General features: G+C 46.2%; 1 protein-coding gene across 1 annotated transcript; it reads right to left on the reverse strand.

The window, feature by feature from the left end:
• Positions 1–242: 242 nt before the first annotated feature.
• LOC307243094 (protein NLRC3-like) lies at positions 243–11,038 on the reverse strand (the record flags this gene model as incomplete). The annotated part of the gene is given in 14 exon segments (XM_080017744.1): positions 243–645; positions 647–770; positions 1,019–1,065; positions 1,284–1,457; positions 1,611–1,784; positions 3,058–3,231; positions 3,355–3,812; positions 3,816–5,164; positions 9,081–9,312; positions 9,451–9,519; positions 9,849–9,870; positions 10,523–10,636; positions 10,726–10,842; positions 10,953–11,038. Coding segments are annotated over 14 exon segments (3,543 nt in total).
• Between the last annotated feature and the right edge of the window lie 847 nt (positions 11,039–11,885).

Here is an 11,885-nt window from a genome sequence, read left to right on the forward strand (position 1 = left end):
CTCTTCAATCCTTTGCTTGTAGTTGTGTTTAGCCCTGGATATTTCTTTCCTCAGATTGGATCTGGCAGAGCTGTAGGCCTCCTGGTCTCCCGACCTGAAGGCTGCGTCCCTGGCCTTGAGGAGAAGGCGAACTTCTTTGTTCATCCAGGGTTTCTGGTTACGTACAGTGTTTATAAACGATGTGATAAAAACATTGAATATTCAGTTCAGCTTTTAGAGAGAGGATACTACACCTCCTCCACCTATAACAGAGACACTGAGGAACCAGACAACCACATCCTAAAACCAGGGTGGAGTGGTTGAGTGAATGTGGTGTAGAAGGTGTGGAGGTATCTCAGTGTGTCAGAGGATAGTGAGTAGAAGGACAGAATGCCAGCAGACCAGTCCACATACACTCCAACTCTGTGACGACCAGAGGACGGAGGGAGATTTATGTGTGTTCTACTCTTATTGTACCAGACACAGTAATGATCATTAGAACAAGACAGAATCCAGGACTTGTCATTAAATCCAAGACAGCAGTCATCACTCCTTCCTTTCCTTGTGATTCCTCTGTATGTCATTCCTATATCAACCCCTCCTTCCCACTCTACCTCCCAGTAGCAGCGTCCAGTCAGACCTTCTCTACACAACACCTGGTGATGAGTCAAATCTGTCTGTGTGATCAGGGCGTGGCTGCTCCTCTTGAACCCTCATCACCTTCCTGTTGTTGTCAGACAGACAGAGTTGTCTGTTTGCTGTGTTTGGGTCCAGTGTGAGTTTAACAGCATCTGGTGGAGAACAAGACACAATACAGCAACAGTTTATAATCTAACATCCCTGTGTGGTTCATATATTGTGGATTGATCAATAGGCAGATTGTCCATTTATCAGCAGCGTGATGAAGACACATGATGTCCACCATCATCTTCATTCTCAGTAGGATGTGAATGGATGGACGTCCCGTACTGCTGTGTGGATGGACTTTCCATCTAAATAGTTGATAAATAGTAATGAATCAAACTAAACAGACACTTACACTTCCTCAGCCCTGGTTTCAGCCTCCACGCTCCACCGTGCTCCACCCTGGGAAGAACACAGTCAGAGCAGAACGTTCTCTGAGATCAGGGAAACATGGACATTAAGAAGCTCCCGTATCCATGGTTTCCCATCATGCATCGGTCATATGTGCTGTCTAACAACAAAGCACGTTCCCCAGCATCCCAGTATGATTGACCACATGGTTGTAGAGCGTCCTCCTTGTAGAAGAGCTTGTCAGGGAGTGTCAGCTGGTCTCTTCATACCTGAGAGTGTCCAGTCTCCAGCGTGGCTCCTCCAGGCCAGCAGAGAGCAGCCTCACTCCTGCCTCTCCTGGGTGGTTGTAGCTCAGGTCCAGCTCTCTCAGATGGGACGGGTTGGAGCTCAGAGCTGAGGCCAGAGAAGCCACGCCCTCCTGTGTGAGCAGACAGCCTGACAAGCTGCAAACACAACATGAAGCACCAGGTGTCAACATCAGGTTGCTACGGCAACAGACACTGATAAACACTTTGTCAGAAGGACTTTCATGTAAATGCATCATTATTTGATGTCCATTCATGATCAGTTGGTTGCAGATGTTGAGTAACACTGACCTGAGTGTTTCCAGAACACAGTGTGGACTCCCCAGTCCAGCAGAGAGCAGCTTCACTCCTGAATCCTGCAGATCATTGTTGCTCAGGTCCAGCTCCCTCAGACGAGAGGAGTTGGAGCTGAGAACTGAGGCCAGAGCTTCACAGCTTCTCTCTGACAGATTACAGCCTCTCAGCCTGCACACACACACACACATACACACACACACACACACACACACACACACACATACACACACACACACACACACACACACACATACAGAACTTATATCTTAATGAAATGTGTAGTTTTTACAGGTTACATGAAAAACACTTAAATTCCACCGGATAGATTGGACAAGTAATATTTAACAGAATTAATAATAATTCATCTACAAAGACATGATTGTGAGAATGGACTCATGGTTCTATGATTTGGCTTCAGAACACCTGGATTATGCAGCTTCACATTATGTTGAGTCCTTTTGTAAGAGCCAAAAATAGGTTATGTTCTAAGATACAGTTGATTTATTTTATTTAAGAGTAAGAAAGCAGCGATCAGTCAGATGGTAGTATATTGACAATGTGTATGCATCTACTAATGACACTGTGAGATAGCGTCCTCTGCAGGCTGCTGCAGGAACTAAGGACCACACCTGAACTCATTTCAGTTCAGGTGTGGCTGCACTGGGAGCAGTGAGCACACACACATACAGATACTCAGAGCTCCTTGGTTTGAATTATAGACTTATTTTGTTTCACAATCTTGTCTCTGGAATAAAAGCATCGATGACCTTTATTTTTTAACTAATCTGGACATTCAGTTTATTAGAGTGGTTTTTGGGTTACAATGAACATGGTGCATGAAGACAAATCCCCCATTCGGTCCACAGTGGTTATTATAAGAACATTTCATGGGAAATTAACCATTTAAAATAACCACAACACCTTTGTTTTATTCCACTTTTCGCGTCTCTTCCAATATATTCTCATGTATAATTGATAGTGTGTGTTTTGCTGTTCTCTCTTCCTCACTCTGCACCTATTGCTCTCCTAGCCATCCTGGAAGGAGGATCTCTCAAGTCCTTTCTCAAGGTTCCTTTATGTTTGTGTTTGGGATTCTGGGAATTTGAATGTGTGAGTCTGTAACTGTGATAGAAGTTGTGACTCTTTGGAACGTTGTTTAATGACATTGTTTGGAAAAAGGTGGTGGTTGAACTGTACGAGCTGTCTAAGAGATATGGAAGAAATAAATAGTTTTAGCTTATAATGATTACCCCGATATGGTTATTATATTTATTAATAATATATTTAGAATAATAATGTTTATAAATATTACATGTATTATTTTAATAAATGTATGTTACCTATATTTAATAGGGTGTATTGACATCATTTTTTTACAGTTGACATGTATACAAATCTCAATAAGATTGAAATATTTAGGTCAAGGTTGAGTAACACTGACCTGAGAGTGTCCAGGTCACAGTGTGGACTCCCCAGTCCAGCAGAGAGCAGCTTCACTCCTGAATCCTGCAGATCATTGTTGCTCAGGTCCAGCTCCCTCAGACGAGAGGAGTTGGAGCTGAGAACTGAGGCCAGAGCTTCACAGCTTCTCTCTGACAGATTACAGCCACTCAGCCTGCACATCAACATGACACAGATACATAGTTTGATATTAGATATACACAGATATTTACTTCAAATATCTCATCAGATGTCAAACAGTGTACAGTTAATATACGTATGTTATCTGTGCACATACAGAGATGTTTTGGAGGCTTTGACCACAGGCAGCAGCCTCAGAAGAGCCTCCTCTGAAGCAGAGTATTTCTTCAGGTCAAACACTTCCAGCTCCTCTTCTGATGACAGTAAGATGAAGAGCAGAGCTGACCACTGAGCAGGGGAGAGGTTCACTGTGGAGAGACTTCCTGATCCCAGGGAATATTGCATCTCCTCCACTAGAGAACGGTCATTCATCTCATTCAGACAGTGGAACAGGTTGATGCTTCTTTCTGTAGAGAGATTCTCTCTGAACTTCTCCTTGATGTAACGCACTGTTTTCTGATTGGTCACTGAGCTACTTCCTGTCTGTTCCAGCAGGCCTCGTAGGAGCAGCTGATTGGTCTCCAGTGAAAGGCCGAATAGGAAGCGAAGGAACAAGTCCAGGTGTCCATTGACACTCTGCAAGGCCTTGTCAACAGCACTCTGGAAGAGGGATTGTTAGCCAGGTTTCTTTTTCTTTTTCTTTCCCTGAGAGAACTTTGATGTTGGTTGTGCTTCTGACAGCAGATTGACACCGGTGCTGGTGAATGTCATAAAGACATGCACCGCAGCCAGAAACTCCTGGATGCTCAGATGGACAAAGCAGAAGACCTTGTCCTGGTAAAGCCCACACTCCTCTTTAAAGATCTGGGTGAAGACTCCTGAGTACACTGAGGCTGCTCTGACATCAATGCCACACTCTGCCAGGTCTGCTTCATAGAAGATCAGGTTTCCTTTCTCCAGCTGCTCAAAGGCCAGTTTTCCCAGGGACAGAATGATCTTCTTGCTCTCTGTATTCCAGCGTGGATCTGTCCCAGATCCTCCACGATACTTGACGTTCCCCTGTATGGACTGAACCAGCAGGAAGTGGATGTACATCTCAGTCAGGGTCCTGGGCATCTCTCCTCTCTGGGCTGTTGTCAGGACGTGATCCAGAACTGTAGCAGTGATCCAACAGAAGACTGGGATGTGACACATGATGTGGAGGCTGCGTGATGCCTTGATGTTTGAGATGATGGCGTCAGCCTGCTCCTCCTCTCTGAATCTCTTCCTGAAGTATTCCTCCTTCTGTGGGTCGCTGAAGCCCCTCACCTCTGTCACCATGTCCACACACTCAGGAGGGATCTGATTGGTCGCTGCAGGTCGTGTGGTTATCCAGAGGCGAGCAGAGGGAAGCAGGTTGCCCCGGATGAGGTTTGTCAGCAGAATGTCCACCGAGGTGGACACTGTGACATCAGTCCACGTCTCATTGTTCTGGAAGTCCAGAGGAAGTCGACACTCATCCAGACCGTCCAAGATGAACACAACTTGGAAGTTGTCGTAGCTGCAGATTCCTGATTCTTTGGTTTCAAGAAAGAAGTGATGAACAAGTTCCACTAAACTGAACTGTTTCCCTTTCAGCAAGTTCAGCTCTCTGAAGGTGAATGGAAATGTGAAGTGTATGTCCTGGTTGGCATTGTCTTCAGCCCAGTCCAGAGTGAACTTGTGTGTTAACACTGTTTTACCAATGCCGGCCACGCCCGTTGTCATCAGTGTTCTGATTGGTTTATCTTGTCCAGGTAAGGGTTTAAAGATGTCTTGACATTTGATGACTGTTTCTTCTGTCACTGTTTTCCTGGAAGCTGCTTCAATCAGTCTGACCTCATGTTCCTGGTTGACCTCCTCAGCCCCTCCCTCTGTGATGTAGAGCTCTGTGTACATCTGCTTCAGAAGTGTTGCTTGTCCTGCTTTAGCGATTCCCTCAAACAAACACTGGAACTTCTCCTTCAGATGAGACTTTAGTTGACGTCGGCAGACAGGAGCGAGAATTACTGAATGAACAAACAACAGAGAACATCAATGAGTAGATGTTAAGGTCAATGAGAGTCATGTCAATATTTCCTGCTCAACGTGTGCAACTCACAAACCCATGTTGTGTTTTAGCTCATCACAGTTGGAACAAGCAGACTGACTGACTGGATGTGTGTGATGTGGAGGTTAACTGTGCAGCTGCTTATAAATCTGCAGCTTTACTCATATGAACATGTTCCACCATGATAACCAACATGTAGATTTACTGGCTTATTAGTAGCACACCATTCTACTCTGATACTGAGGTGTAGAAATATCCCATTGAAAAGGTACTAGTATGGGGGAGAAGACGACAGCCTTCACGAGGCCTCTCCTGTGAGTAGTGAGAAATGGTGCAAGACCAACTCACGAAACTAATGTCGCCAAAGAATCATCGAGCTGGCAGACCAAGGTACAAGCCAATGCCAAAACCAAGGCAGAGAACATCCTCTTTAGGACGGGCGGACACCCCCACCGTCGAAAACCAACCAGGATGCTGCATACAGTGCCTACTGTGAAGTCCTCCTAAGGGCAGCAAAGCACAACATCCCACGTGGCTACAATAAAAACTATATCCCGGGCTGGGATGAGGAGTGCAGCTGCCTGTTGCGCCAACACCAGCAGGCGATCACCAGGGAAGAAATGGACGCAACAGCAACAACCCTACTGCAGAAGCTGGATGACACCCGAAGGGCTAGGTGGACGGAAGTAGCAGAATCCATCGACTCCACCCACTCCAGCCGGAAGGCGTGGCAGACCATCAACTTGCTCTCAGGGAGAAAAACAACACCTCGTAGGTGTCCAGTGACTGCAGATGCTATTGCTTCCCAGCTCCTGAAAAATGGTCGCTTCCCTGATGCGGACAAAAACTTCGCACGACTGACATCGTGTGAGGTATCATCCCTCTCCAGAGCAGCCAGCGCTGATGCTAATCTCTCAGGAGACTTCACAGCAGCCGAGCTAAAGGCAGCAATTAAAAAACTGAAGCTGGGCAAATCACCAGGTCGAGACAATATCCACCCAGAGTTTGTTATGCACCAAAGTGAAAGAACATCTCAATGGCTACGCACATTCTTCTCATCATGCTTCCGGAGGTCCAAGCTCCCGAAGACCTGGCGCCGTGCTTCCATCATAGCCTTGCCAAAGCCGAACAAACCCGCCGAAGACCCGAAGTCCTACAGGCCCATATCCCTGCTCTGTGTCCCGTACAAGATTCTGGAGAGGCTGATCCACAGCCGCATTGAGCCAGTGGTGGACCCTCAACTCCCACCGGAACAAGCCGGCTTCCGCAGAGGCAGGTCAACGGTGGACCAGGTAACGCTACTCACCCAGGACATCGAGGACAGCTTCCAAGATAATGAGAAAGCTGGAGTAGTATTCCTGGACCTGACAGCCGTTTATGACACCGTGTGGCACCATGGACTACACCTGAAACTGTTGAGAACAATCCCGGACCGGCACATGGTGAGATTTATTATGGAGATGCTATCTAACCATAGCTTCATCCTACAAACCAGCGATGGCCAGACCAGCAGGCTCAGAAGGCTGAAGAACGGTGTCCCGCAAGGCTCTGTCCTCTCACCAATGTTATTTAACATCTATATTCACGACCTGCCAGACACAACATCCAAGAAGTACGGCTATGCGGACGACCTGGCCATCATGCTTCGATGCCCAACATGGAACACTATGGAAGAAGGCCTCAACCGAGACATGGGCATCCTGGCAGACTACCTCCAGAAGTGGCACCTTCAGCTCAGCATGGGCAAAACAGTGTCTGCAGCTTACCACCTCTACAACCGGGAGGCAAGAAGGGAACTGGACGTGCATGTTGGCAACATCCGCCTGGAGTTCCAGCAAGCCCCCAAGTACCTCGGCGTATGCTTGGACCGGACGCTGTCCTACAAGCAGCGCCTGGATGAAGTGAAGGCCAAGACAACCGCAAGGGTCTCGCTCATCCGCCGCCTTGCAGGCTCGACTTGGGGAGCTTCCCCCCAGACCCTACGCATATCCACGCAAGCCCTGGTCCTACCCGTAGCGGAATACTGTGCCCCTGCCTGGAGCAGAAGTCCACATGCGAACAAGGTGGATACTGTCATCAACAGCGCCCTCCGGATAGTAACTGGTTGTCTGAAACCCACCCCTGTGTCCTACCTGCCAGTCCTAGCTGGTATCGCCCCACCCAGTCTCCGACGGGAAGCAGCTACCCTCGCCCTGGCAAGGAAAGCCCAGAAGAACGACTGGCACATCCTACACAAAGCCACAACAACACCGGCACCACCATGCAGGCTCAAGTCTCGCCATCCCTACAACAAGGCAGCACAAGAGATGCTACAGTCGATCCCTGACGACTTGTCCAAGGACGCCTGGCTGGCAGCATCCTGGAGACAATCGTGGGAGTCAGCTGCGCCCTCCCGCATCCAACGATACATCCGGGACCCAGGAGGAGGTGTAAAAGGAGAAGACATGCCACGCCACCTATGGACCTCGCTGAACCGCCTGCGTACTGGCGTCGGGCGCTTCAAGTCCTCTCTAAAGAAGTGGGGCCTCTCCGACAGTGCGTCATGCGAGTGTGGCGAACCTGAACAGACTGCCGAGCACATAATCACCAGCTGCCCCCTATACAGCCCACCCTCAGAAGCTGGCCTTTTTGACCTAGGACTGGAGACGAGGGCGTGGCTATATGACACTGAGTTGGCCATCTGATGATATACGAAAGAAGAAGAAGGTACTAGTATCACTATAAATCTCCCATTTAAAAGGTACTAGTACTAATATAAATCTCCCATTTAAAAGGTCCTAGTACTAATATAAATCTCCCATTGAAAAGGTATTAGTACTACTATAAATCTCCCATTGAAAAGGTACTAGTACCACAATAAATCTCCCATTAAAAAGGTACTAATTACTAATATAAATCTCCCATTGAAAAGGTATTAGTACTACTATAAATCTCCCATTGAAAAGGTACTAGTACCACTATAAATCTCCCATTAAAAAGGTACTAGTACCACTATAAATCTCCCATTAAAAAGGTACTAGTACTACTATAAATCTCCCATTGAAAAGGTACTAGTACTACCATAAATCCCCCATTAAAAAGGTTCTAGTACTACTATAAATCTCCCATTGAAATGGTATTAGTACTACTATAAATCTCCCGTTGAAAAGGTACTAGTACCACGATAAATCTCCCATTAACAAGGTATTAGTACTACTATAAATCTCCTATTGAAAAGGTATTAGCACAACTATAAATCTCCCATTAAAAAGATACTAGTACTTCTATAAATTTCCCATTAAAAAGGTATTAGTACTACTATAAATCTCCCGTTGAAAAGGTACTAGTACTACTTTAAATTTCCCATTGGAAAGTTACAAGTACTACTATAAATCTCCCATTAAAAAGGTATTAGTACTACCATAAAACTCCCATTAAAGAGGTATTAGTTCTACTATAAATCTTCCATCAAAAACTACTAGCAGTCTCAAAACACCTTATTTGTTGCTTCAGTTTTGATTATATATTATTCCACTGGAAACAACATTAAAGTCCTAGTTCCTAGACTCACTCCTACTCCCAAACTGTCTCCTAGCGACTGTCTCCTAGCGACCGTCTCCTAGCGACCGTCTCCTCACGACTGTCCTTACTCCTCACTGTCTCCTAGCGACTGTCTCCTTACCCGCGACTGTCTCCTAGCGACTGTCTCCTAGCAACTGTCTCCTAGCGACTGTCTCCTAGCAATTGTCTCTACTCCCCTACTGTCTCCTAGCGACCGTCTCCTCGCGACCGTCTCCTCTATAGAGCTCTCATTTTCTTCTCATAAACAGTTGTACTAATCAAGCAGAGAACCAGAGTGGAATGTTCCTTTAAATGTGTGAAGCACAGTCTCTTACTGCTCTGCAGAGAGTCAGCCACATCCTCCTGCTTCATCCTCCTCAGGAAGTGCAGTGTGATGTTCACAACTCCCTCTCTGGCGCTCCTCCTCTGCTCCTCTTCCTCAGCGTCCACCTCATCATCCTCTTCCTCCCTCTGCCTCTCTGAGCATCGTGGCTCATCTGGACTCAGAACCTTCCGGAGCCTCTTCAGCTCCTCCTTCACAAAGGTGACCATGTTGTCCTCCAGCAGCTGGAACAGAAGAACATCAGTGAGAACTTTACTGTCCTGGATTCACATCCCACTGGTGTGAAGAGGAAGCATGGAGACCATCAGCACCACAACACATGCTGCTTCATGTCATTTGGAGCTTGTTGGACATTTACACACCAGGAATAAGGAGTCCAGGTCTGTTTGATGCTGCTGCCCAGACTGAGCACTGGTGACCTCTGACCTCTGCTGGTCTCTGTGGAGAACACACACACACACACACACACACACACACACACACACACACACACACACACACACACACACACACACACACACACACACACACACACACACACACACACACACACACACACACACACACACACACACACAGTTAGAGGTGGTGTCTTGTAGTAAAAACACTCTTGGATGTGACAGAGTTTGAAGGTTCTGATGGGACTGAACAAGGAGCCGGGACTTTGACTCACAGAGCGACCCACCACACGAGTACTGTTCCCAAATACATATTCACACTCCACCTCCTTAGATACGGTGCTATGCTTGGCTGTTCTCACCTTTCTTTTCCTCTCCATTTCACTGTGGTTCACAATCAACACAGTTGTTTGCTCAGTTGCACTCCCATCAATGAAAACAAGACGGTATTCACCAATCGTGTTCTTCAAAACTGACGGACAAGTTCAAGTTTGGAGTGGTCACTGGTGCAGCCCTAACCACACCTTTTTATTTGACACATTTGGATCGTTCCACACAAATAGAGGTATATTTAGAGACAGAATTCAACATTTTAACAAATGGAAATATACCATAATAAGTACAAGACATTAATACAACTAAAAATATCACTGGAAGCTTGAATTCAGTGTACTACACATTATTTTAAAGTTGAAGGAATCATTTCTATATTTTCTACTTTACTACAGAGATATATGCAATATTTGGAAAAGTGCCAACAATGCCCTCTCCGTCGTTGACGTTGTGCTTTAACTTAAGTTTGTCGGCCCTCGCCTACATGACTCCCGTGCACCCGGCCGGTTCCAAACCCACGCCGCCGATCAACAGTGTGGCTGTGGCTGGAGATGAAGCCGTTCTGGAAATCTCCTGATTCTACTGACGTTGTGCTTTAACGCTGGTTCTGAACAATTCATTTGCTCCTGACTTGTTCCCTCTGCTCAGTAGAGAGTGATTACAACCATCTCCTTTATTTCCATCTTCTGTTTCAAAGTTCTACCTCTTCTCCCTGGAGGGGCGGCCATCTCTGAAGTCAGGTGGACGTCCCATAGACCAGTCACTCTTCATGGAGACACAGCTGGGTTCAGGACAGTCTGCTCTCTCCTGATGGAATCTACCAGATGAACAATAAGCACCATCTGGACATTAGGATTTGAGGATGTTTAGCTGTTTTATTTGATCAACTATTTGGTAAATCCTCACCTCTGCTCCGTACACTGATCTCCATCTTTAAAATCTAAAGGTGGATCCATAGAGCGGTCACTCTTGAAGGAGACCCCACTGGGGGCAGGACCCTCTGGACTCTCCTGCTGCTCTGGGCTTCAACACAACACACACAGAGCTTTTCCTCAGACTCATGAAGGTGTAGTGACATCACTGCTGAGCTCTGAGATGGACAACAGTCCCAGACGCTCAGATCCTCATCTTACCTCTTAGCTTTGCTCGGGCCGCCATGTTCCCCAGACAGAGTTGTTTTAGAGGCGGGACGCCCCTCCTCTCTCTCACACACATCCATGGTTGACTGCAGACCTTGACATAAAGACACCAACATACTGTCCTAGCTGCTGACATAGTGATGTTCAACATGTGTTTACGTCTTGTTTTTTACCTGCTTATTCCAGTTGGAGGTGGCAGGGGGCTGCTGGCCTCCTCACTTCACTGTGAGCAGGAAGCAGAAGGAACTCACTCACTGTGTTTGTTTCCAACAGGCTTGTGACGCTTTGTACAACTTCATTTACAGTGTAATAAAAACACACTGAGCTGTTTGAAGGCTTCATTCAAGTAGAAATAACATGACGTCATCCTGCCCACCTCGCACCAAACATCTTCTCTTCTTTAAAAACACATCACGTTTCCAGGACCAACGATATGATTTGATCGTGTTCACAGTCAAACGGGTGAGTTTTAAATAGTGTTTAACCATCTTCTATCTCTGTCTCCAGACCATGGGGTTGGGACAGATAAGCAGACGAAATCAAAGCAAAACGCCAAACATTCCAACTACTGTTTAAACTTGTTGAGTGGTGTTTTGAAGCTCATACAATGAGTCCAACAGGTAAAATATCTGCAGTGAGAGAGTAGACGGTGAATAAAACACTGTAAAGTGTTTAGTACATTACCTTGGAAACACAGCGTGTCGTCAAAGACTCAAATGGAAAGTGAAAGTAATAATGTTCAGTGCAAACAGGAAACACTGAACAGAGAATAACGTCTGCGTCACAACTAGGAACCGTTTACAATAACTTCTGTCTATGGGATGTTTTGTCACTAGTAAATACTCAAACCTCATAAATGACTTCATATATGTATTTATTTAATTAAATATGACAAAAATGTCATCAAACAAAAGAATCATTTAGGCA

The sequence above is a fragment of the Zeus faber genome, assembly GCF_960531495.2.
Source record: "Zeus faber genome assembly, chromosome: 17".
In the NCBI taxonomy this organism is placed as follows: Eukaryota; Metazoa; Chordata; class Actinopteri; order Zeiformes; family Zeidae; genus Zeus; species Zeus faber.